The sequence below is a fragment of the Cyclopterus lumpus genome, chromosome 20 (genome assembly GCF_009769545.1).
Source record: "Cyclopterus lumpus isolate fCycLum1 chromosome 20, fCycLum1.pri, whole genome shotgun sequence".
NCBI classification, from domain to species: domain Eukaryota; kingdom Metazoa; phylum Chordata; class Actinopteri; order Perciformes; family Cyclopteridae; genus Cyclopterus; species Cyclopterus lumpus.
The window spans coordinates 8,607,417-8,635,290 of NC_046985.1; the positions used below are offsets into that span (position 1 = coordinate 8,607,417).

Consider the following 27,874-nt stretch of genomic DNA (forward strand, 5'->3'; position numbering starts at 1 on the left):
AATATGTCATATTTTGTAAAATGTCATCAGAATTTTGTAAACATATAGTATACTGTTAAAAATGTTTGTATATTATTACATAACATGTCATACAGACCTGTATAGTTTTTAGTAAAAGTATATGTTGTGGAAATATCAAAGTCATAGTATAGTATAGTATGTCATAAAAATTTCATAAAATATGTCATAAATAAGTAATGGTAAAATGTCCATAGTCAAGTATATCATTAGACAACATGTTGCAGAGAATCATAGAATAGTCAAATAGAAAATAAAAAACACAAAACAGTATGCCATAACATATTGTAAAAAGTCACACTATAGTAAGCCATAAAAAAATTATTTGTCAAATGTGTATACAAACTCTCAATTTCTTAAAAGATCAATACAAAATTCCTTAGTATGCTATAGAAAAGTCATAAAACTGCCAGAAAATTGTCATCATACAATATGATATTGAAATGTAAAAAATATGTATTATTATAGTAAACTATAACAAACAATTCTAAAAAATTAGAATGGTAATAAAACAGTTTGTCATAAAAATATCACAAAAAGGTTACATCAAAGTATGTTGTTTCATGTCAAATGTCATAAAAATTCATAGTAAATGTGCTAAAAGTACAAATGTCATGTCATCTTCTTTTGCATGGTGCTCTCAAAGCCGTCCTAACTCTGATTATGTATACCAACACCATGCAAACTGATTATAACCGGTTTACATGCAAAGCACCTTGTAATTGCGTGTCATTGCGTATGCTGTGCAGCTATATGCATATATGCATGAATGGATACATACACAGGCTTTGTTTTTTTATTAATTGCTGCATGATATGCATAAGTCTGATGTGGACATGTCTGTGAAAACACAAACCGGTGCTTGCCTTTCTTCATGTCTGTATGCATTTGTCAGGCGTGCATGATGGAACACATGTAAATAGGTCCAAGTGAGCGGGGAGGATCAAAGTGAATAAGCCCTTCCACGGGTGAAAGGCAGGGGGAAGCTTATACTTGAGGATGACACATTGAAAAGAGCAATCCGATGAATGCGATGCAGACTCTGCATGTTTCTTCAAAAGGAAGAGGATGTTTGTTCGAGTGATGACTGCTCATTGTGTAATTACTCATATGCTGTTGTGTGTTTTTACACTTTCTAAAAATCCATGATGCTTTGCATGTTTGTGACTGAGGAGGCGAACCACAAAGGGGAAAAAGACGTAATGAACTAAAGTGCCACCACTCCAGTTCCTGCACAAATCTCTTTTCTTTTCCTTCATGGATATGAGAGGAGTGGTGCATTTCTGTGGGTGCACGGCCATTGGTGGCATTGCAGTCCTTAGCAACGGATAATGAAGGGGCGGACACACGCCTTGACTGACATTCAGTCTGTCCTTCTCTTTTTCCACAGTTGCCTCACACTTTTTCCACCCACCAGTGTGTCAAAGCAGCATAATAATCATCCTCCCCTCCCTGTCGCTCCCTGATGTTCATACACATGCAGCTGTTACCGTTAATATTATGCCATTTTAAGGTTAGGAGGTTATGTGCAAGGAGGGAACCAGTTGGGAAATAAGTTATTGCAATTTGACGGCACATAAAAACATTGGTGTCTCTCTTTCTCTCTCTTTCCTTCTCTGAAAAAATAGGAAAACCTCCCGTTACATTTATGGTAAATGTGATTGTGTATGGGATGGATTGGATGTCCAACAACTCAGTATCCTATGATGTGGTCATTTTGAAGGGTAATACAGGTGTAAGACCCGTCAATGAGGACAAAATGACCATTATACAAAAATCAAAAACGCTGGTCCTTTTTTTCGATTTCAGGAAGTTTGCATTGGCTGGTTATGGATAGGATCAATTTCAGTAAATGAATGTGGGTAAAACGTTTTACCGTTTTGTTCTATGAGATAAAATACATCAGTAAATACCTCAGTCATGAACTTTAAAGCTGTTACATCATGAAAAGAGCGGTTGCGAACAAGTGGCTAAATGAGACTATATTAAACATCATCATGCCGATCGTTAGTCCACTTCGTGGTGGTGATGTGAAGTCATTCGACCAGGGTAGAGTATGATTTTGACTTGCATTCACGCTTTAAAAAATCATGAGTGGCATTCCTTTGTGAAGATCTTCTTGTTTCTTGCCACAGAGCTTTTTTTCTGCAATAATCCAAAATCCAATGGAAAAATATCACTGGCTTTTTGTCAAGGGAATGAGTGCCTGGCTGATAGATGTGTATCACTATCCGATCACTTCTTCATGTTCTTATATAACATTAAAATAACGCTACTAGCACTAAAGCAGAAGAACTAATGCAATAGTGTTTCAACCAGAAGTGAAAAGACTGATGGGGTCACATAGGGTGAATATATAATGCAGAGGTTCTCAAATGGGGGTACGTGAAGGCACTCCGGGGGTATGTGAGATTTGTAAAAAAATATATTTAAAATTATTATCCATTCAAAAATCCTTTAAAAATAGTTATTTAATAAATATTCAATCAAATAAGTGTAAGTTCATAAACTGAATTGTATATATTCTATATTAAATCAGACACTGATGGCACAGCGCTGTGTATTACATCTTTTTTTCAACCAAAAATGCTTTGCGCTGGTTAGGTGATACTAAGCTGAAAAAAGGTTGAGAACCACTGTTCTAAAGAATGCATAATGTGGCCGAGGGGGAAGTTAAAGCTTTTTGAATATGTCAACCAATTACAGAAGATCAAAGCAGGTGACGCAGTGTATCCCAGGCATTCACTAATTAAGTGTCAAATATGTAAAATCACAGCAAAGCTGATGAGTTCAAGCATTGGACTGGTTCATTCAGACATAATCTGTTTGCTTTAGTAAGATTTGTGTTTGTTTAGACTATAAAACAGGCTACTTTGTGGGAAGCCTGCAAGACTGGATTTTATTGTTTGCATAATTCTGATAATGTTCCACTGTGGTGCTTTACCCTGCCAATGTTGAGAGGAGAGAGATGTTTTACCAACATCCTTCCATTATCCAAACCGATTATCCTATTCAGGGGCCATCCCAGCTGACATTGGGCGAAGGTAGGGTTCACCACCGGCACATATAGAGACAGACGACCATTCACACTCAGATTCACACCTATGGGCAATTTTAGATTAAGCTGAGCTACGTGTCTTTGGACTGTGGGAGGTAGCGCTGCATACTCCACACAGAAGGACCGCCCAGGACCGGGGATCGAACCCGGATCCCTCTTGCTGCGAGGTGACAGTGCTAACCGCTACACCACCATGCAGCCCCCAACATCAATATATAATGCAATCTCTACATGCTCCTGTACAGGTGATGCCTGAACGCTCATTTCCAATCGGCCCCTTGAAAGGTGCAGGCCCCTCCCATTTACCTCATGTATCCCCAGCTGGTATTATCTCACTTCTGTAATCAGGAGTTAACAAGAGGAGGAACGGAGGCCTCAAGAGGATGATGTTCTTCACGAGTTACGTGACTTCCATTAATAAGTAGCACTTGAGTATTTGAGGTAACTATTTAGCGTGATTAGATAGTTCTGGATGTTTAGCGATGTAGAGGGTTTGTAAATAAGAGGGGGAAAGGGGATGTTTCAAAGTGAAATACCTCAGTAAGACACCTTTAAAATCAAGATCCAGAGAATGACCCTGTTCTTTCTCGATCAAAGACATGGGCATGAAACAAAAACAGAGAAAACCTGGAACAAATGTTCTGTCATCTGTATGCTAAAAAAATACCAGCCAAGATGCAGCATGAAGACTCACTACAGTTACTTGTACAGTATATGCCACATGAAGGGATCAACTAATAAGACCCTTCACACACACACACACACACACACACACACACAAGGTTTGCATATCCAAACCTTTTCGGGAGCTCCTGTGGAATCGATTAAAGGGCTTTGCTGCCCTGATAATTACCATCCCAATGGGGCAGTGTGATTATAATCAGCAAGCCATGGGTCTCGACCAGGAAGCTACTTTTGGAGTTAAAGAGCAGAAGAGAGGCGGGAAGAAAGTCAGCGGCAGGAGCACTGACCAGAGAAACAGTTTAATTAGGGTGGAAATTATTCCAATGAAATTATTATTTTACCCAATTAAGGCTCTACTGTATCTTTGTATCTTGAAAATGGTACTTAGTTGCAGATAATCGGTGCTCCTTAAATAGAGACACACATTCAATAATGTATTAGCATCCATAAGTGCATTATGCATTATGCACGGTCACACCTTTCTAACTCTGGACCCTCAGGACCTAGACTGGGGCATCTGTCAATCAGCAATTACAGTGAGACCTCCCTACAACCTTTGCAGGAAGGCTAAGGAGCAACGTGTTGTGTGAGTGAGATTTGCATTCTTGCTTGAGGGTGTGGTTCCATGTGAGGCAGAGAAGGAGATGCACAGGAAGATGGTCACGTAAAGGCTTGGTCATCATATTTTCTTCAGTGGTCATGATATATGCAGGAATCCAAATACACCACATGTAGACCTAAGCTGCTATAATTACTCCGAATTACACACTTGGTCCTCGTGCTTGTTGTCCATTGTACAATGGCTGCTGATGCTTTGACAAGAGAATACTCCACCCGGGCCTGGAAGGGTAAAGAAAAGCATTCCCCTTTCCTTGTTGCTCGTGCTCATTCATAAAGCTTACCACACCTCAACATTGTGTGGTTTTGTGAAGTTTATTTTTATCAGAGCCTCACAAGCAACTGAATGCAACGAGTTACCTTAATCAGCACACACACTCCATATCTCCGTTTCCTGGTACAACCTCTGTGCTACTCTGCTCGCTCTCAGTTCAATTGCTGTGAGAGACACTCTCAAGTGACTCCGAAGCAAAGCTACGGAGACACACTAAACTGTTTCCACACACAAAATCTCTTCCTAATTTCTTGCCTTCTCTTGTGTCTGTGTTTAATAATTGCTCCATCTCCAGCTCACTCTGCTTTGCAATCACATGCTTTGTTTGTGCGTGTCAGGCGCTCATGTATTGATTGTTCATTGATGATGCACAGGTGGCTGTTACTGCACGGCCATATTGACGATCTGTACTTGCACACTTCTCCTGCAGTCTACGTGTGGTTGGAAACAAGACTGGAGTTAAAGAAATAGTTCCCCATTTTGGGAAATACGCTCAATTTGCTTTCTTGGCACGAGTTAGATGAGAGGATTAATACCACAATCCGTATATCTGGATACTAAATAGGAAGATACAGCAGCAGGTTAGCTTATCATAAAGATTGGAGATTGGGAGGACAGCTATCCCACCAACAAAGGGAACAAAAATCTGCCTACCAGCAGCTCTATCACAACTTGACGTTTCCGCTTTTTTTTTTTGTTAATGCTGTTAGGCTGCCTTGTTTTCTTATACTTCACCAGGATTTTGTTACCTTTGAGCAGATCTGTTTCCCCACCCCCCCACCCCCGTCTTTAAGCCAAGCTAACTGTCCGCTAGGCGTAGTTAGGAATCCCACTGCTCTTGTTGGTAACATCTGCCCTGCATAGCTAGTTGAGGCAGATATGGTTGGTCAGATGTGGAATCGCTAATGGAAATAAGCTTTCAAGCAATATTGTTTTCATCCTCTGGGATTTTTATCAAAATGTTGAACTAATCCTGAGTGAACAACTGATACAGTTTAATGAAGTTGAAACTTTCCTACAATCCTGTGTGCACACTGTTACCCACTTTACCGTATTAACCTATTTAATCATCTCTAACACATCCTTTCTTCTCTCTTACCCAAGGCCCGGTCTATCTTTCATCCCAATTGCCTTTTTGTCTCTCACACCTTCCCTTTCTTTGATTCTGCTTTTCTTTACCATATAATCCACTCCCGCTCTCCCAGCTGCAGGCCCCTGCTACCTGTTAGTCGTGTGAAACGTGTTAATTAAATCTGCAGATTGAAAGACCTCCGGGTAACAATGTTTAATCGATGAGCACAAATAGATGACTTTCATTCTATACAATTCTTCCCCTGATGATAGCCCAATCCATGGCTCAATAGAGAGAAGTGAGAGTGAGAGTGGGGTACAACAACCAAGAGCCCATATAAACAGTGCCAGATCAATCTCAATCACTAAATGCTAACAAGCTTCCTCTCCCTCAGTCACAGCAAGAACATAATTTCTCTACTGCAGAACGTCTGTCTTTTTTTTTGTGCCTGTGCTTCAAATGTCCACATATTAAAACTTTTGTCTCTCTTTGTGCTTATGATATGCCAGCTAAATCAGGAAAGATGGTCCTTCTACTGAAGATTTTATGAGTACCCGTTGTGTACTCAAACCAGCAGCTGTCATTTTATTTCCAAAGCCAAACCGACATCACTGTTCATTCACAAAGAACAGACCAGAGATTACAAATCTGACAAACCGTGCAACCCACAAATGAAGACAAATATCCATGCACGAAGCGTGGCACGATCCCATGTGCACTCACACACATACTAAGTGTACTTGGTAGTCAGACAGAGGGGTGCCTTGCCTGTCGTCAGCTGCAGGCAGTATCCCGGTTCGCCCAGCTGTTCTTTTACCCCTGCAGCTAACTCCGTGTCTGACCTCCATATCTCCAGCAACAATAACCCGACCCAGCTGGTTCAAACATCAGCAGCACCCACAACAACATCGAAAGACAAAGTCACAGAGAAAACATGAACGTGAGTCATCACAGACGCAACAATCTCTCTCAAAATAGCTAAAATGGTCCCAAATTGCCTGAAAAAGATGTCATCATCGACCCACCACAAGTGTTTTACATTCATAGGTGAACTTCAGCGGCTGTTTCATAAAAACATGTTCGAGCATAGTTTTAATTTAATAGATACCGACTTATTTTCAAGCCGAAGATTTTTGCCAACCGAATGGCAAAGAACTGTGTTTCCATAGTAACAATCAATGACAACTCGGACGGAAATATGGTTTCATTTGTTGTCTTTGAACAGTGACATACTGTCGTAATGAGGAGGGAGAGAATTGTTATAAGCTAGACAACAGGAAGCAATTTATATAGACTTTAGGTTTACAAACGCTCCACTTACTCCCATGAAATATCTTTTGTGCTGGTAAATTATCTTTTCGAGGACCCAAGTTTTCTGCTTATGCTTCGAATGGAGGGAGCTGAGTAAAATGACGCTGTTTTTATTAAAAGAGTAATTTCACCAGAAAAAATAGCCCTATTTAAGGCACTTTTACTTTTTTCACAATACTTGTAGTTTATTTAGACTTTTCTAAGGGCATATTGTTTATCAATGTGTTTGCTTGTGCTGATGATAGCACAACATGAAATGTCCAACTGAACAACAATCAGGCCGACTAGAGCCACAAAGCCCTAATGAATAATACATATATTATAATGCATTTGTATTAATAATGCAAAGTATGCAAAAACACAGTCCACTTTACAAAAGACACAGTGGAGGGCTCCCATGTATAATGTTGTGCATTATATCAGAACACCACACCTGCTATAATAAGGCCTTTAGGATTGTGGCATCTTGTGTCTTATTTGGCGGTTTTGATTGAACATGCAGCAATGCAGATTGTCTTTTGGATTAAAAAATGCTAATTCTGGACTGGCTAATCCCTTGTGGACTTGTGCTGAAGAGACATAAGATGCTGCGACAGCAGCGAAGGCGAAGGCCACCAGTATCCAGGAGGCATGTAGCCTTGGGGACCAACCGGCTGAAATAATAATATTCTGCTCTTGTTTCAACTCCTACTTTGACCTGTAATTATCACTACTTGTAGATGTCTTTTACTTTATCCTAATAGGTGTATTTTGTGAATTTCTTTGTGCTTTTAATCTATAAATGGATTAATGTATAACTAAATCATTATAACTATGAATAGGCCCTCTGTGATGCCTCCTGCCTTGTGAGCCAGCCTCCTGCCATGGCCCCTGCTGATGCCCCCTCCTCTCTACCTCCTTCTGTTTCATGGATTGTGGAGGTCCATTCATACATTGTCATATTCATTGAATGTGTTTATGTAACTCTGTAACACTGTTCATTCTGTACACATGACATCTATTGCATCTGTCCATCCGGGGAGAGGGATCCTCCTCTGTTGCTCTCCTGAAGGAGAGCAACAGAGGAGGATCCTTTGACAGGATCCTTTGACAGGATTTTTCCCTGTCAAAGGTTATTTTTGGGGAGTTTTTCCTGATTCGATGTGAGGTCCTGGGACAGGGATGTCGTATGTGTACAGATTGTAAAGCCCTCTGAGGCAAATTGGTAATTTGTGATATTGGGCTATACAAAATAAACTGAATTGAATTGAATTATGTGTAATGCCTTTGTAAAGAATTCTGGGTATAACTACTATACACATTTAGGTAATTCAAACTTTCAACAAACATTTTATTCTCCAACCTCAAATAACCCTGAAAGTAAATTGTACCAACTGCGATTGAAATGTTTCTTGAATCACAGCCGCAGATGTGAATGCTTAAATTCAGTAAATTATACAGTGTCACCTCACTGGTGTAATGATACTATGGGAAGGTGGAATACTGCTGATTGGATGTGGGTATACTGCCGTCCCATCTTATGCATTGCAAATGACTTTGGTTGTATTGATGGACGTACATGAACAACACATGTAGAATATCCCAATTTACATATTTACACTCTCACTGAGAAAAGTCCCAAGTGAGGGTGAGTAACTGAGGCGGGCTCAATACTTGTGGTGTGCAGAGGTGGACAACAGGAGAGATTTGTGTCTCCGCGTGGCTGCCTGACAGCCTTTACATCATCGCCATCGAAACACTGGACTAACGCCAGAGTTTCGATGAGAGTTTGGGCTCCATCATTCCCTGAAACACACATTCCCTTCAGCCTGGAGCAATGAGGCACAGAATGTTACTCACATATTGCTCATCGCAGGAGTAAGGAAGATTTAGGGCGAGAGAGGTTGAAACAGGTCCTATAGTCTGAATGCATAGCATCAACAACTGTGCAACCAGAATGACAAAAGAAAATTGCTTTTAAACTCAATCACTGTCAGTGCATTTATCAGAGTGACAGCACCAATCTCTTGGTTTCCAAGTCGGTGAAATCCCAGATGTCCATAATTTGTTTCTTCACATGTAACAAATTGCACATTGGCACTCAATCATGGACCAAAAACAGATTTTTCCGAAGTCACAACTGGCAAAAGTATGGAGCTAAATCCATGCCAATAGTTTTGTTTGTTTGAAAAAAAGATTTGAACCTGAAAATTCATTCATTTTCAATAAAAATAAGTGTATGAAAAGTTTTGTTGGTTTGAATATAATTTAGATTCAGTTCATTTTTCAGTAGCATATTTTATATTTTCAACTTTCAATCTTTTTTTTTCGGGTTCAGATCGGGTTAAGGAGGGACTGTGAACCAATGATTTCTTCTTCATGTAAGCTGCAATTTATAATGTGTTGTGTGTGTTGAACCCCCAACAACGCAGTTAGAATTAGAGTCCTTTAGTCTAAGAATCCCTTGAGTTGTCATCATGCAGACAGTAAACATTTTCAGATACTCAGATGTTTTTAATGTAAAGAAGTTCTCAGCTCAGTGTGCAGTATTCCTGAGCGTACTGACATAAAGAACAAATGAGAATCAGCTCAATGTATTTTATATGGCATGGCTTGTGTGGCGGCTAGTTCTGAGCGGACCAGCGATGGTGCTGGTGTTGAGAGCCCGAGGCAGCTGCTATTCAAAGACTGGGATTCTCAATGAGAAGTAGGCCTAGATGTGCTTTGAAGGGGTTTTTCAGTTGTTTATTGAGCTTTTTTCAATGCAGAGTATGTTTATGTTTTCTAAATTGTATAAAGAGGAGATATTTAAAGGAAAATAGGTTTAAAAACACCACCATTTGCAGCGACACCATGCTGAGCAATGGATATGTGATGCAAATTCAAGCTCTACAAGCGCATCTGCCTTTGATGTTCCTTCAAATACATATAAATCTGTGCTATCGGCTGCCTCTAAGGCTACAAGAAAGAAAACTCGTGTCTAAGAACAGGAGCAATGGGATTTCTCCCCACACTCCTAATTTCTCCCACTTAAAGATTCCCTTTCTATAGCGGTCGCCTGCTCCCTCAAAGGCTGCTGGCGAATGTCATTTTATTGTCCTTACTTTCATCAGACCCTATCCAATGTTTTATGAATACCCTGCTGGTCTTGCAAAAGTGAGAATTATTCCACAGCTTGTCTGAGAAAAAGAAATACTGTTCTCTCTCTCTCAGAGTGTGCACCATTAAGAAATAATGCCGCACATGCCATAAAATAGCTGGTGCAACATTTGTGCCTTGCTGTGAGGCAAAGAAGACAAACCTCTGCTTGTGTCTCATTGCAACTCTAAAGGAATCAACCAAACCCCTTTGATAATGACATCACTATTTAATCAGGGATCTGCGTGTGAGCCAATCAAGATGTTGGGTCACACTCTTGAGAACGAAAACCTCCAAGCTGTCATTGCAATTACATTCTATTGAATTGCCCCTGATTGTCGGTGGTCACTGTTGATTTGAGTTAGTTTAGTTCCTTCCACGTATTTGATAACATGTGCACACGAAAAAAAGTAAAAGGCATGTGAGCATTTGTCCACACTTACTTACTAATTAACTAACATAAGACACACAATGACGTGCTGTACTTGAAGACAGTGTGCTGTGTGATTCAAGTCTCATAAAAGCTGACGGAGGCAGATGGGTTGCTATTGGTGGGGCACACCTTAAATTTCTGTCAATGGCTCATGTCTTGCAGCCTTAATACCCATTATTCTTCATCCAAACACTGTAAAATATGGACAATAGTATATAATATAAAAATAATGATTTTTGAATTGACAATAAACCATCCTGAATTACGGTTGACATGTATATGGATACGTTAGATTAATGGCACGGGGATCACATAAATTCAGCGTAATTAAGTCTTCCGTCTTTTCTTTCTTTCAAACTAGCGCCACATAAGCAATAAACAATCGCGGCAATCAAATGTAAACGGTTTGAAGGTGGTTTGCAAATTACCCCCCAGGCTCCTTAAGGAAATATCCTGAACAACTCCCTCGAGGATATAGTCCACGTGTCGCACTTTTAGGGGAAGATGTATCCTTAAATCATCAGACATTGTGTAAAAACTTCAAACTATTGCCTATCCGAAAATAGTGTAGGGAGGCATCCTTGAAGATACATTTAGCAGTAAACACTTCAAGTGCAGCAAATCACTTCAGGCAATATCCCTGAACTGTTAAAGGTGAAACTAATGCAGCTGCTGAAAACCCTTTAAGTGTTAATGTTTTACCGAACAACCTTTCCTTTCCTACATCCTTTCCTCTTTCCATTTCAGCCATCAGCTGGAAAGATGCTGAATGAGGCGTTCATTCCCTATTTACTCGCATTAACCGTAGATCCTCACCAGTAAAGGTCAAATTCGTGGCATTTTCATCCGTCCGCTGTCCCAACACAGCTGACCTTTCGTTACACTTCCATTGACCTCTCGGCCAGCAGAGCAATATTAATGAAAAGCCTGCTTTAGTCGAGAATCGCTGAAACTAGAGAAGCGAAAGCTCACCCGACCTTCTGTAATATTTACAGGTCGTGTGAGTCCTTTGAATAGACTAACTCAGTTTTAGCACCTTGAGAACAGCCGTTACATCACATAATAATCCTGCATTCAGGAACTGAATCACTGTGCAGACGGAGCATCTTTCCCACAACTTAAAGGTGCCAAAGAAGAAAAATGCGTGGTACCCATGTGTCCCATGGGACTATTGTTCAGTATGACAAATGTACTGTATGTTGTCGGTAAAAAAGGATTAAAAAAATATTTTCTACAAACTCCAACTTTTTTCTTCTTACCGTGGAGAGAGCCTTTTACTGACTCTGGGGAAAACAAAATAACACTTCTTCCAATAATATATGATTTTAGCCAACCTCTCCACTCAAATAAAACCTACCGGTCTTTTTCTTGAGAATGGCAGTATATATTTCATTGGATGGGTGTGTGTGCAGGCAAAGAGAGGATTTGTGAGTCAAAAAGAAGACTCACTCAGTGTAATCAATCTTTGTTTTCCATATTAGTAAAATGATTAATTACAGAAACAGACTGAAATTCCTGAGCCAGGAAATGTGGTATTCTTGTTCGATTCAAAATACATTATAATGACATTGGGGGTCCTTGAACTATTTCTCTAGTGCATCATTAAAACTCCCATGGGTCCAATACTTTATGACATTCCCATCAGGGATGTACTTTGTATTTCGTATTACTTAGCAAATCTTGGCATCCTAACACCCTGAAATAAGATGATGAACATGTGCTATCATATTAGTATCGTCATTGCAGGCATGTTAGCTTTTAGCTAAAAGCATCGCTGCAACTACACTCGCATAGAAATAGCAGCATAGAAGCTGTAGACTTCCATACAATAAACGCATATATATACACACACACATATAATCATGGAAGTAATTTAAATATATAGGATGGGATTTGCTCATCAGCCACAATTCAGGCAGACTGGTGTTCACCAACACACAAAACACCATCGCTTGCAAATAGTTTACAAAGTCATAGGACAACATATTACCGGTTGTACCACTCTGAATATAACTCAATATTTCCTCAAAGCTTTATGGGAACCTTTTGAGTTTGTGTCTGCTCTCACAAGTGGTGAGTCACCACCTCACAAGCACATGTAAACAAATAAACAAACACCTGGCTTTGCAGTGACCGTACAGGTAGTAAAAAAAGAATAATATGACTCACAAAAAGAAAGCATAGGCATGTGCGTGTGTGTGTGTGTGTGTGTGTGTAAAAATACAAGCAGGACATAAATGTTATAGATGTACGCAGACGAACACACACAGATTTTTTTATTCCATGCACATTCTTTACTAGTTTTCTATACCATCCCATTAAATGTACACATGACACCGGGGCAGAAGGTCATGAGGGATGTTAACCAAAAGGTCTGGAGCATTAATGTAATATGACCTTGTCTATCTCTATATTTGAGAGTACTTTATCCTACGCCTATACATTGTGAAGTGCAGAATCACAGTCCTTATGAAATATTCACTCCGACCGACCGAGTAGGTCTCCGCTGATTTAGAACATTATCAGCTGATGATTTATGTGAATACATGAATCCTGAAATACATCCGAGAGGTAATAAGGCATTTGGACTCCTGTTTAGTGAGCAATCCTTCACAGCAAGTGTGCCAAAATCCCGGCTGCTCCTCGCTGGTGGTCAAGGATTACCATTGGGATAGAGGAGAGGGTCAAGAGCTACGAAGGGAGACATTGTGGTGTCCTGATTGTTTATGACTGAAGTTCGGTGTTTCATTGTGTGACTGTAGTTAGGAGCAAGCAGCCGCTTTTGGAGTCAACGGGCCCCAGGGCATAGACATGTAGAGGGCCACTATGGAGTCATAGGAGAGACATAATAAAGAATACATCTGTAAAAGAATAAGAAAAGAAAAAAAGAGGACATGGAGTCATTTTTTATGTTTGTAGTTCTTTGTCTCTTTGTGTTAATTATCAATTTCCTTGTGGTCATTTTATGTCTCTTTGTGGTCACAAAATGTTCAAACATCTAATGGGTCACATAACCCCGAGGCCTGTTGAGTAATTCATTTATGGCTGTAGCACCTTGTCAAATCAATGATTTAAGGTACCGAATGCAGGACCATGTGACACTGTCATAGTGACAAATATTGGTCCTTTCTCTTTCCCATTAAGACTCTGGATGCTCTGCTCCAACAGCACAATCCCACACTCATAAAACCCTTCACCGGCCATCATTCCCTCCACGATAACACCTACTGCACTTCACACCAACGGCTTTATGAGAATCTGTTGTCTTGGGAGAACAGCTGATCTCATCCTTTTGCAGGTCGTGCTGCCACAACAGCAGATAAGAATCCGTCTGTGTAGTGTGGGATAAATGTGAGACTCGGCTCACACGGCAAACTTGTTCAGGAGAGTGGAGACAGAAAAAAAACTTGTAGTGATCAAGCCTGAATGGCACTCTCCGTCTGTATAATTGGTTGAAATGAGCTATGGAGGACCACCTGCTGACTGCAGCATTCAGAGCTCTTTTACATGGAAATTGTACCAAAATGTCAGAGGAGGAGAAAGAATGGCCATAACCATCAGCTCTCAAGGATGTAAGCTTCTAGATGGAAATACGTCTTTCTTAAATGTTATTTATTTTCCTTTTCAGCTTTTCGTGGAACTAATCCCAACAATAAAGTTGTAAACTGGACAGAACTGAGATATAGCGTTGTATTATACTACTGCAACCTTCCCTTAATCTCAGTCTGACAGTTTGCTGCACTTATAAATGTTTTTACATGAAATGTGAAAATGATGCTCACACATGGACAAATCCCCAGAAACTAATTTATGGAGAATTTTAGTGCCTTTTTGTTCTTTTTCCTTTTATGGTTCACAAGTTTAATTTTCAGCTGCAACAGGCACATTTTTTCAATTAGAAATCTCTGCTCAGGAGTTAGAGACTAGCTGGTGAAAATCCTGGGACATGCAACAGCTAAAGAGACAGATATGTATTTCAGATATATCTCAAGACACGATAAGTCTAAATAATCAGTTGGAATGCAGTAATCAAGACCTATTAAGTTTGTATTTTGATCAACCTTCATTAAGAGCAGCTTCAAAGAGGCCTAATTATTGCCATTAACAGACTTAAGCAATGCATATTTACCAATAGATTTACTGAGCATGCTTTAATACAAATGTTTGTCAGCACATCACACATCGTTTTTTGATAGCTGCTGAACACCTCCACTGAAAGTTTCTGATTCACATATCAATAGCAGTTATCCAGGGGAAAAAAGACATTATCCATTCACTACTTCTATTGTTACTGGATAATCTGGGAGATAGACTTCACAACCTTCTGCAACCTTATCTACAGCCTCAAACCTTAGAATAAACACAAGTCTAGAAGTTACTGCTTTAGACTTATTTTCCCCACAGGCATAAATAAACTACTTTCTTTCCAAACTTTCCTAAGTATTTATGTACTTCGGCCACTTATTGATGACCGCAAATCCTCCAACCTACTTCTATATTATGCTCAATGCAGTAAAGGTAACCCACAAGTGCGACAAAAATCCTCATTGCTGTTCCATAAATCTGTCACACTCTCCCCTCTCTCGCTCCGTCTGTCCCCCAAAGACTTTTGCACGGTATGGTAGTCAATTATATCTCCTCACCTTCAAAAAGCCTCTCTCCATTGCTGTACGGGAGGCAATAGAGACCCATATCTATCCCTGATCTTTATCCCTTCTCAGTGGAGCTGTCAGCTCGAACCTTCAGGTGACCTCCCTGAAACCCACGAGAGACAACAACCACCACATCTGCATGTTGAGAGCAGCGTCTTTATTGTGACACCATCTCATCGTACATGATGTGAAACTACTGGGTGCGAGAAGCTCATTCAACTGAAACATTACAAATATTAATAATGCACAAGACGCATGACAATTCTTTCACGGATAGAGATTAATAAAGTATGAAATGACAAAAAGCCTCAGGGAAATCATTTTATACAAATTACGTTTTAATGTATAACAGTAGAAAAGAAAGATCTATTTCAGAAATATTTTCCTCCCATACCTGGTTGATTCTCCCTGTGGTCTATACTTTATGTCAATGTGTTCAGAGGATATTAGATAACTGCTGTCCTGCAGTAAGACCACAACAGGAAGCTGAAAGTGATTCAGTCATTGTCGATAGTACACCACCATCCATCCGTACATTTCCCTCTTTATGCAAAGTCTTCTTGACCTCCTATATCCTTCCTTCACAGCCACCTCGCCCTGACTTCTCCTGGCTATCTGCTCTGATCAATAGCAGGCTTAAGGAAGTCGCTCCTGGTGCGAAACCAGGACACAAATCCAAGGAACACACATCAAATGGTCGTCTTTACATGCGGTGTTGTCTTCTCATCCTCCACTTTTAAACGTGCTTCTGAGACGTAACTTCAGAGACATATGGAAGGACTTGGTCTCAAGGTCTCTGCAGTAGTAAGGCAACGCTTTGATTGAGTCTGGCCTTGTCAGTCCAGTGGTCCTTGAGAGGAAAAGCAGGATAAATCACTCTCCTATCATTCTGATTTATCAGTATCAGTCAAATCTTTCTGTCTGCCGCCGCTCTCCCCAAGTACACGTGTCTTAAGGACGTCCAGTTTATCATTGGCCAGAGCTTCTCTCAGGGCGCTGAAGAAGGCATGATAGTGGGCTGTGTTGTGGATCATGAGCAATACTCCAGCCAGCAGCTCATTGGTCACCAGCAGGTGGTGTAGGTACGCCCTCTGGTGGTTCTGACAGCAGTAGCAGACACACCCCTCAACCAGGGGCCTGAAGTCATCTTTGTATCTGGATAGAAGATCAAAGAAAGTTTAAGTCAGTAGAATTCATGCACAGGCACCCTAAATGTAAGGGTTGATTCTGCAAGCATTGCGACTTTTGAAAGCCGTTGGGGTTTTATGACAGCTGCCACAAACCTCTGGTCTTTGAGATTGATCTCAAAGGATGTCATCAGCGACTGATCATCAGGATTTAAATCTCCATTCTGTTGCGTCTCTCCCGACGTGCCCCTCTCTTCATCCAGCTCTAGCACTAGTAAAGCACACATGCATCGCATTAATCCCAGCTCAACACAAACTATTCACACCATTATCTCATCTGATAGCAGAAAATACGTCCCTACGTAGAAAACCTCAGCGCTCCATCAGCCCGCGCTGAAAATAAACCGGGAACACATACTGTAGCTTGACCCGTAATATAGACACAGCTGAGTTCTATATTCTCTCCGCCGTTATAATATAATTATAACCGTATTATTACTGTTCTGACAACAGAGACATGTCTCACAGAGCGGTGTCCACTGCAAGGTGACTTCACTTAATTTATGAGAATAGAAAAATTGACCGAGTTTTATCCAGAGGGCTGTTGTACACAGGAGGGTATCCCACAGGTACAGACACCAGGGGTATAAGGAAGATGAAAATGACAGGGAGGGAAAGATAAATAGGATGAAAATGGTCCATAACAATGCACATGATTAATAATATTAATAATACTGTGCACTTTTATTGAAGATAGAATGTAAAAGGTAGTAACAAGAGAGCAAAATGGGTTTAGTGCAAACTGAAGCGGGTGAAGCAGGGAGCAACAAAGTGTATAAACAGAGCATACAATGGAATTTAGCTTAAGGAGGGGGCGATAAGAGAATACCAGGAACAAAATTAGGCTTAACCAAAGCTCATAAGATGTAAAGGAAGGGGCAGTAACTTGCGCTGAGAAGCACTTCTTTCTTACAAAAGCATAGAGCAGCACAGCTTAGCTGAACAAGAAATATCTAAGCAAACAAAATGTTATAAGAAACTTTCATGAATGGAAAACACACTGTGAAAGGGTTAAAGACGAAAACTTGGACTATTAGACTGCACAACGTTGTGGTGGCAACCTGTCAATCAAAAGGTAGCTCCGCCCTAAAACCGCGTTATAGTCTATTTTACTCTACATTTAACTACAATTTACTAAAAGACCATCACGTTGTATCGAAGACTTTAAACTATTGATGGAGACATAAACTCATATTTACAATGTTTACTGAGGTAAATCAAGGGAGAAGTAGAGTCATTGTCTCATATTCTATACAATCAGACTACTTATGCAAGTTTAAGGCACTTCAGCATTGGCTTCACTCTTCAGAACCTGAGGTGGCTGCCTGGCTCAACAACATTACATCATATGAACTTCACTGGAGTCAGCGGCTAAGGGGATGGCAGTTACTGCCTCTCTGATAAGCTAGGCTAGTTAGGTTAGCAGGACTACTGTTGGTTCCCCTGAAATTACACATTTCTAATGATAATACATCCATAATACATTTTCATATTATGGTAAACAGATTCTAGTCCTAAGTCAATCTCAAATTTGACCACATTTGTACTGTAGCGTTTTGGCTTTTTAGGGCAGAATAGGCAGCATCTGGTCTGCAGTGTCAAAAAAGGTCTTGACTGAAAAGTTCCCCTCACAGGATTTTTGTAATTGGCCGAAAGGGGAATTAGAATTTCTCTACAGGTTTGACACCATCACTGCTCTCACCTCCACTGAACTCCATCACACTCCCTGTGCAGCATCGATTAATGCTGTCTGACACTCGATGCTGCCCAAGACCGAACTTCACTCCAGCTGTCGAGTTTTACGCTACTTTTTAATGAAGCACAAAGTCTTCAGCAGGCTATTTCCCAGAGCTCTTGTCATAACACTTCTTTAGCTTTTCACTTGGGACACAATGACGGGTCTAGCAGCTATGAAATGCACCATTGATTCAATTCCACCAGCTTTCTACCCAATTACTTCAACTGACCGGGGGCTAGAAAACACACACACACACACACACACAGCTTTGATTTTCAAGCAAAAATTAATCCATCATCTGCAGGGAAACGTGATATTCTCATTAACACACAGATAAACACTTCGTTCCTATTCATTATGTGAAAACCGCAGTTAGACTTCCTCTTGCTCTTGTTGAACGCTGAATAAGGGCAGTTCATTTACTGAAGACACTCTGCAAGGTCTGTAATGTGAACCTTTTAAGTGCGGGTGAAGGTGGTGCAATTAGAGAAAATTCTCTGTGCATCCTTTTTTCTGTGAGATGAATGGCCCTTTATGTTTGTATAAGCACCAGAAGCATCTCTAAGCCTTTTCATCACAGGCTCCTGCTATAGAAATTGACAAAAGCATGCTTGGCTTATTATTGGGCATATCTAATCATCGCATTACGACTATACAGCAATTATTAAATCAACTCACATAAAATCTGAAAAAGTAAAACACAGCACTATCTATTACATTGCGATGTCCATTTGAATATGATTAATTGTTCCAGCCTACTCTGAACCATTAATAACATAAAAGTGGTGCCCCCTATGACACCCAAAATTCTGTTTAAATAAATAAATAACAAAAAATATTTACTCATTGCTTTGTCCAAATCTCTTTTATGCACGGAAAATATGTTTCGGAAACTATCGTGATAGGAATCATATTTTCTACCACAAGCTCATTTCATTGAGTTTCATTAAAATCCAAATGCATCTAGTTAGAGAGGCTCCCTATCCAAGCTCCCGAATTACATTGTGACATGTCAGTTTGCTCGAGGCATATGTTGCAAGCTTGTGAAGAGAAGGCCAGGATTTTCTATCTTTTTGGGTTAATTTCCTTCATCACATTTACATTTTTAAATGAGGCTTTAGGCAAGTTTCTTTTACCTGAAAAGTCATTTGACAAGAGCAGAATTGTACCCTTTTGAAATGCCAAATGTTAAATGCTTAAGTCTAAAAACAAAGGACAGTTGCATACATTACTGCCTGAGATGAGCGTGCAGTGTGTGAAATAATACATTTGTAATGGAAATCCTTGATGCAGATTAAATGGAAAGGTTAGCTGGAAGTTAACATACTTGATCTACATCTGATTATCTGATGATGTTTGATTTGTGTGACAAGCTCAAAATGAGGCTGGAGGATTTGAGAAAGGAAATACATCACAAACAATGAAATAAGCTGTTTGTTAATGGAGTTTGGTGTTGAGACCATCTACATAAACTAGAGACCACCAAGCGATGGGATTACACCAGGAGACATCAAATAGAGGGCGTAAAGTGGGGCTTCCCTCACTTCCTGCCTACCTCTCTATCTCTTTGCACAGACCAGACTCATCTTCAACCTCTTGCTTAATTTTTATCTCAATTACACACCTGTAAAAACACAACCAGGTAGGGCTTAATGCAATGTTACAATCATTAAAAAGAGAAGTAGCATGTGTAGCAATTCAGTTTACATTCAGTAGCATGCGTAGCATAAACGTGCCAATGCTCGTTAATGATGTGCTGACATACTCTTATTAATTTTAGCTCCACAGGTTTTTATGTAGAAACGTAATATTTTAGAAAGGTTTATCTGGGTAACGAATATCACTATTACTCAACATTTAACGCTGAAATCTAGCTCGAAATCCACAAAACCATCTCATAATGGAAATGAGCTGGCCAAAGCTACACTATGATTGGCCGATCTGCGTTTGAGTTCGGGACGGGCAAGCGAAGGGTCAATAACAAGATAATTATCCGTTGATGCACCACAGCTGCCAATTAAGTTAAAACGTTCTTTCATTACTTCGGTTTAGCTTTGTCAGATATATTGAATCACCCTCCAAATGGTGTAAATTAAAAACAAAAAGTTTAAACTAAACTGTTCCTCATTTACCACACCTGCAGGGGGCGCTCTACCTGCAAGCTCTGGGTCCAGGGAGATGTCGAAGCTGAAGCTAAGAGCACAGCCTCGTTCTGTCACTTGGAAGGGGAAGAAACTCTCGAACAGGTCCACACCGGCCTCCACACATGCTAGCACCTCATCCGGTCGTCCTACACCCTGCAGCAGTCTGAGACACACACACACACACACACACACACACACACACACACACACACACACACACACACACACACACACACACACACACACACACACACACACACACACACACACACACACACACACACACACACACACACACACACACACACACACACACACACACACACACACACACACACACACACACACACACACACACACAGCAGAAAACACTGAATCAAAAATGTAATTAATCATTATACCAAATCACAGCATGGACTTTTCTATGGTGTTCCTTGAGGTCTTAGTGTATTAATGTGGTATTTTAGAGTGATTTTGTTTGTTGTTTTGTTTTAGTGGTCAATTTTTTTTGTAATTGAAGAAATTGTATCAACTCAAATTGCTGCAACTTCTGATACATAATTAATTAATTTGTATCTCTCATTTATGACTAGAACAACTTGACATAAAAAGCCGAGCTGCATCTCAAATAAGATGATGTATAATACTTCTATATGGCATATATAATGCTATCTCCCCCTAAATATCTGCCGTCCCCCTAAAGAAGACAGAAATGTGTCTCTGTGGGTCTCTACGGGTTAATGTAACCCACACAAGCGTCTACAACATATTACCCAACATGTGCACCCTTGTGTGGTTGTGTTCGTCATGGACATTAAGTCAACTGGCTCCCGCTGACTCTCTGCCTGCAGGCATCAAGGTCAAGCCCAATTTAGCATTTGATAATGACTCTACTCCACTTTCCAGTAGGAAGCAACATCTACACAACCACAACAACCTGCAACCAAGGTGCCTGTTCACAAGCACATTTAGCAGCCGGTGCTCCTCCATCACCTCCGTGAGCACTCATGCGAGACAGTCTCCAGTGAAAAGCCTCTAAAAGATGACAGGCTAGTTTGGAGTACCAACAAAATCTAGTAAAAGTGTAAGTGAAAGTGCATTTTATAATTTATCATTATGCAATATTCCTTCCACAGCATTAAACATTGGTGAGGTCATCTTTCTAAATTCCTTGTGTGTGTGGGTTTTAATCTTAATAGTTGAAGGTGTCACTTTGGACATTTTAACTATTTACCTATGTTTTAGACTGTGAGATTAAGGAAGGAAATAATAATAAGTTTTAGAAAATAATCGTTAAGAGGCAACTCAAAATGTAATACTTGACTAACAATTACATTTTAAAACATCCCTTTAAAATGGTTATGGACATGTTTAAGCCTTTTGTAGAGTAAATGATTGATCAAAATCAACACATTCATTAATGATGAAAATCAATAAGGATGTTTTTTTTTCAATAAATCAATCAATCAGCATTTATTCCACAGTCACAAGCTGACCTAGGTTTGTCCTCAGGCAGCTCCTTGGTCACAGCAGTGATGAGCTGGGTCCTCAGGGCCTGGTCCATGGAGCCTGTCTGTAGGCCGTCCAGGCAGAATCCAGCCACAGGCCTCTTGGCTGTCTCCCTGCTTGAGCGCACCCTCTCTTCCAGGATGTCTCCTCCCTCGACCACCCCAAACACCTCGACTCCCTCCAACTCCTGACAATGACAGACAGTTAGGTGATTAAACAGCTGACAGAATGAAACTCTGAAAGATAGTAAGAAGAGCAAGAAAAAGGCAAAAAAGGAAAATTGTAGTCTTTTTTTTTGTTGCAGGGACATAGTTTAAATGTACCTCAAGTGCAAAAGAATATATCTTTGATTCTTGTCAGAGCTAATCTGGGTTTTGATGACTTAACATGAAGTTGAGTGCAGATCACGAGGAGGAAATATGCTGTGGGTGGTGGATCTTAGGAGCAATCAAGCAGCTCTCTCAGTACACTCTTGATTTCAAGAATTACCTGCAGTACGCCATCAGTTGTTTGGCTCCCAGCTCAATATCATTCTATACTTGCACATTTTTTGTGCCAGGGGAAATTATGTTCCATTCAGATAAGAAAATACACAGAAGAGCACATCTTCAAGATATACAGGCATTGAAATGTTCTCTCTCTCATTAAATGATGTAGCGTTTCACTGCTTTTCAAAGAAAGAGGAAAAGTTGATTCCCTTATTCATGCTTGATGTTCAGCCTTTACACAACTACTGATGGGTATGTACCCATTAATGTAATCAGTGTGTTTCCAGCCGCAGCACAGCGGTTAACTGCGACAACAAAAACACCAAACAATCAATCCTTGCCTTCTGCGCTTGTGTCGTGCATGACTGATTCACTAATTTAGCCGTGATGTCATTTTATAGACTGCTGCTTGTGTGCGTGTGCGTACCTGTGATTGTTGGTGAACCAACAGACACTCATCCAAGTGGGCAAGAGTTCGATCCACTGACTTTCGAACCCTTTTGCGGGAGGTGTTGTTCAGCCACGTCTCTCCATCCGCCATGCTCTGGTACCAGTCTGGCTGCACGGTCTTCTGGAGAGCCATGAACTTGGCCACAGTCAGCTCTATCCGCCCACCGCTGCCCCACACGGACACCGTCTAAGAACAACCCCCAGAAATTTGAAAGGAAGCTTTGGTGAACTAATTCTCTTTAAATCGTTTGGAATTGAGGGAGAAATGCTTGTTTGTTTTCTTGCCAAGAGTTGGATGAGAAGATTGACACCAATTCAACAGCAGCTGGTTATCTTAGCATAGGGACCAGAAATCTGAATGATAATCCAGTTTATTGCCAAGAAGGTTTTTACATTAAAGGGATAAGCTATGGTTTATTTTGTATAGGAAACTAAACAAATATTTAATAGAAAAATTACAATACAAATATTTCAAAAATATGCATCATGTAACTGTTGAAAAAGAAAAGAGCCAAGTAGGATTGAGCAGTATTGAGAATAAAAAGAATATGAAATGTAGAGAGTTAATAGTCCAATAACATGACATAGGCTACAGCCACATGTTTAGCATACAAGGCCAATGCTTTTGACTCGGTCAACCATAACATTCTCCTGCAAAGACTTACCAGCATTGGCTTGTCCAGTAGATGTTGCAACTGGTTTGCTAACTACCTGGCTGGTCGTGTCCAGCGGGTGAAGACCAAAAACATCATGTCTGAACCTCTTACGATCTCTAAAGGTGTGCCTCAAGGCTCCATCTTAGGCCCCATTTTCTTTTCCATTTATATTAACGATGTAGACAAAGCTGCTGGAAATTCCAGGATTCATCTGTATGCTGATGACACCATCATATATTCAGCTTGTCCTTCACTCCACTCTGCTGTGTCCACTCTTCAACAAAGCCTCAACTCCATCCAACAGTCTTTGCGCAACCTCCACCTACTCCTCAACTCCAAAAAGACCAAATGTATGCTGTTTGACCGGAAAAACCTCATCATCCCCAGCCCTCTCAAGATCTACAGTGCTGATGGTTCGGAGCTGGAGTTTGTCAGCTCCTACAAATACCTTGGCTTCTGGTTGGACTCATCTCTCTCATTTAACATACACATCAATAACCTTCTGGCTAAAGTCAAAGCTAGACTGGGTTTCCTGTATCGAAACAAGGCCTCCTTCACACACCCTGCCAAATTCACTTGTGAAAATGACCATCCTTCCTTTATTTGACTATGGCAATATCATTTATAAAATGGCATCAAAGACCACCCTCAGAAAACTGGACCCACTCCACCAATAAGCAATCCGTTTTGCCACATGTGCACCCACCACTGTGATCTTTACAGATTGGTGGATTGGCCCTCCCTTCATACCAGGCGGCTACAACACTGGCTGCTCGTGGTCTCCAAATCCATTTTGGGAATGACCCCTCGCTACCTCTCAAATCTCCTGCACATTTCTGACAGTAATCAATGTTTAAGATCCAGTGACTTCATTATTAATTTACCTATGTTGTTTTTAGCCATTTCCTCATGTGTTTGTCATACTGTATTGTATCTGTGCTGTTTGTGTCACTTGTCTGGACTGTGCTATTGCCCAGGTCATCATTGTAAATGAGAATTGGTTCTCAATTGATTTTACCTGGTTAAATAAAGGTCTAATAAAAATAATAAACAGATATAGATGAATGAACACGTTAATCTTCTTCTCCTCCACTCTCGGCATAAAAAGGAAGAAGACCATTTCCCAACACGTGGAACTGTTGCTTTAAGCAGAAGCTTCTTCTCACCTTGTTAGTGGTGTAACCCGTCGGGCAGGGAGTCGCAGGGTCGTGAAGCGAGCAGTACAACACAGTATCATGAAGACCTGCACAAAACAAAAATCAATGCCAAAATCAAGTAAGACAAAGGGTTACAGTCTGCAAAGGCAGAGCACGAAGCGAGTGCTCTGCATTACTGCATGTTAATGTGATGAGGAGTCGGGAAAGAGGAATGAGGTTTGGCCTTATCAGCAAACACAGCTGCAGCAGAGGATCAAAAGGTGAGAAAACAAATGGCTTATTCGCAGCAAATGCTATTATTATTTCTAATTATTCAATCACTGCTCTTTCCTTCTGATACTTCAGAGACAGCCATAATCTGCTGACAGTTTAAAACAAGTGATTACATTTCTACTTTCTTTGCTTGAGGCAGAATCCCAAAGCTTCTGTTGTACAGCAAAACTGAATGAGGTCACTGTTCTGGGGCATTTATTAATTTTACTCAGAACGTCAACCCTTTTTGCTCAGGCTCATGGAGCTAATAAGCTTTTCAATATTGAACTCAAACGTACTATATATTTAGAAGCAATTTGCTCCCGTCTTTCCAATCTATCCTGTGGAAATAATGTTAACGCACTCCAAACTCTTCAGAGACAATTTGTGCACGGTGCATGCTTGACATTTACGTCACATACATTAACTAGTCACATCAATTAACTAGTCACATCATTACAGGATTTTTAGCCCCGCCGGAGGTTCTTCTGATGTGGTTGCTATTTAAAATACGACTCATGCAGAAGATTAAAGGTGCATTCTAAATGGTTTAACAAACAGTCCCTTTCCTCCTCTACAGCCTCTTAATATTTGACACTGGAGGTGATTTTACTTGTTGTTTTTTTACATGTTTTTAATGATTACCCAAGCTACTTCGGTCAGGGTACGGAAACACAGCACAGTTCAAATGCCATGCTTTTTCAGCAGAGACATACCAACCGGTCCATTAAAGGGCAGGGGAAAAAACTTTGAGAAAGACCGTTACACTTAAAGCCTCTTTCAAAGATACAGATCCTAATCCAATAATATCCTTTCTCTCTTTAACACATGTAAAGATGTTGACAAAAACACCCCATGAGGTCCAACCCAGTAGTTGTTGTGGAGATTTCAATTGTTTCACGCACGCTTTATGGATTTCTCATCCATGTTGCCTTTAAACTAAAGTTGAGACTGAAGGAATAGACCTTCTGTTTTCAAGGCCGAGAAGGAACTTAAAATCTCAACATAAAAAGTTGGTAATTAACTTTTTTTTAATAAACATGCTTTGTTTACAATAAGCTTACGATAAGCGGCTACTATATTAACCTTTGTGAGTCGATGTGGCATAATGTTGTCCTGGAGACACCTTGTGTAACTGGAACTACCACAGAAGTGGTTTGGGTACTTTGCCAGGTGCTTATATTTCTTATGTTTGTGGACAGATTATGTCACCTCAATAGCATCACAATTGTGCAAAACTTCTAAACGTGTGTAGTTAAGATCAAAATCAAGGCTGAGTTCGAAGGCGCGTGTGGTCCAAGCAAGGGCGCTGAAAGTGGGGGAGTTGGAAGAGGGAGAGTTACCCTTCCAGTTAATGCTAGTGGTCAGATTTGGCATCATGTTCTGGTGGGATCCCTTCGCAAGATGGTCTCTAATATCAGGCCCAATATTTTGACCAGTATAGAGTATCAGAACTGTGCATTACTAAAACCTGTCCATAGCATGTTGCAGTTGACTGCCTTTAACAGCACAAAGTAAAGCGATTATAACTATTTTATAAAATTGTGACAAAAAGTTGAAAACACTGCTGTATATATATTGTTGGATGCCTGTTCAATATGGTACTTGTATTAGGTGTCTGTAAATAAAGCTCTAGTTAGTACATCAATATGAATATGTCTAATCAATGCCGTTTGATCAAAAGTACCTGCAAACTTCGTGACTCCATCCTTGAACTCCTCCAATACTTCCTGATGCTCTGCTCTTGAGAAAGAGAAACAAAAGAGTTAGATTTCAGAGAGAGTTGTGTGTGTTTATGTTTATTTTTTACGATTATTTCATTTAAGAGGCGACAATGCACATTAATTAACATGAGCCACAATGTAAATGTGTCAGATTTAGCTCTGCAAGCTAATTCTTCATCTAAAATCTCTGGCAGGTTGATAATATTAAAAGAGAACACACAAGAACACATACACACAGACCCATAAGCATGTAAGCACAATAAAAAGCACATAAGTAAAGACAAAAGCACAATTAAAGGTACATATTAAGCACAGACATTTAATAAAACATTGACATAACCACTATTTCAGATTATGACAGCATGTTTGATTCTCCAGATAGATAGACAGATGTTATGTTCCTTATATCATTAGGTATAGTGTTTCAGGTGTGTGTTGGCCGATAGGAAAAGGCTGACTGCCCAAAGGTACTTTTCCTAGAGGCTCTGGTTGATGAGGTTTTTTGTATTTATGAATTCATTAAGCAGACTTTGGGGGCTGAACTTAAAAATGTTGATACACAAGAGAAATAAATGCAAATTTGATCACGTTTTCAGTTTAAGTTAATTAGTTTAAGTCATATTTAGTTAAAACGTTAGCCTGCTTAGAAACTGTTTCTACTGGTTTTAATGTGGTCCTAGTTAAGACAGTAGTTCATGTGTATGGTGTGTGTGTGATGATTTACGAGCTTACATATTGGACAGGGTGACCTGAGTGACAGAGGGGAGGTTGCTCAGGGTGCGCAGTGTTTCCTGGGTGAGGTGGGGCACTGTGCCCAGGTGTGTGTGCAGCAGACATCCCGGGACTTCCAGAGAGCACTGCCCCGTCTTGCCAAGCTCCTTCAGGACACCTAGCCGACCTCTTCCCTGAACTACACGGGACAGCTCCAGCTTCATCCTGCTGCCAGCCATGCGAGCAGCTCTAAAAAGATTCACAGATCTACACTTAACTCACGTGAAATTTCGAAACCACGAGTTTGAACGACAGTGAAACCAGTTAGCAAAACACACGTGATGTACCTTAGCCACTTAGCTAATCAGCCCAATCACAAGCTTTAGCCGAAAGAGATGTTCAACGTTGATGCTCTTAACTGACGTTAAGAAAACGCACGAATTTGCAGTTGTGTTATTTTTAATGAAATACTTGTTTAATTAAGAGCATATTTCACTCACTCACCTACACATTTATCTGTCTGACATGTAGGAACTGAAGCTGGGCTAATACGGATCCGACAAAGACCCGCCTTAATCTGTCTCTGATTGGCTAGTACTCGTTTCCTCCGTTGGGTGGAAT

General features: G+C 40.3%; 1 protein-coding gene across 6 annotated transcripts; it reads right to left on the minus strand.

The window, feature by feature from the left end:
* Positions 1–15,375: 15,375 nt before the first annotated feature.
* On the minus strand, positions 15,376–27,845 carry qtrt2 (queuine tRNA-ribosyltransferase accessory subunit 2). 6 transcript variants are annotated; one of them, XM_034560495.1, is made up of 10 exons: positions 27,758–27,814; positions 27,601–27,671; positions 27,275–27,502; positions 26,506–26,561; positions 24,576–24,652; positions 22,731–22,940; positions 21,803–22,002; positions 20,300–20,469; positions 16,521–16,635; positions 15,376–16,392 (listed from the first exon to the last, which is right to left on the minus strand). In XM_034560495.1, the coding sequence occupies exons 3-10, from the start codon at positions 27,490–27,492 to the stop codon at positions 16,122–16,124; spliced, it is 1,317 nt and encodes a 438-aa protein (XP_034416386.1). In that variant the 5' UTR covers positions 27,493–27,502; positions 27,601–27,671; positions 27,758–27,814; the 3' UTR covers positions 15,376–16,121. The 6 variants fall into 6 exon arrangements, with proteins under 6 accessions (XP_034416386.1, XP_034416385.1, XP_034416383.1 ...); XM_034560494.1 differs by lacking the exon at positions 27,601–27,671 and having other exon boundaries at positions 20,318–20,469; positions 27,758–27,845; XM_034560492.1 differs by lacking the exon at positions 27,601–27,671 and having other exon boundaries at positions 27,758–27,845.
* Positions 27,846–27,874: the final 29 nt, after the last annotated feature.

Excerpts from the sequence above, each read along its gene's own strand:
- qtrt2 (XM_034560492.1), bottom strand. Across the intron at positions 26,562-27,274 it reads CAGGTCACCCTGTCCAATAT|AGCAGAGCATCAGGAAGTAT; the intron begins GTAAGCTCGTAA and ends CTCTTTCTCAAG. Across the intron at positions 24,653-26,505 it reads TGGAGTCACGAAGTTTGCAG|GTCTTCATGATACTGTGTTG; the intron begins GTACTTTTGATC and ends TGTTTTGTGCAG.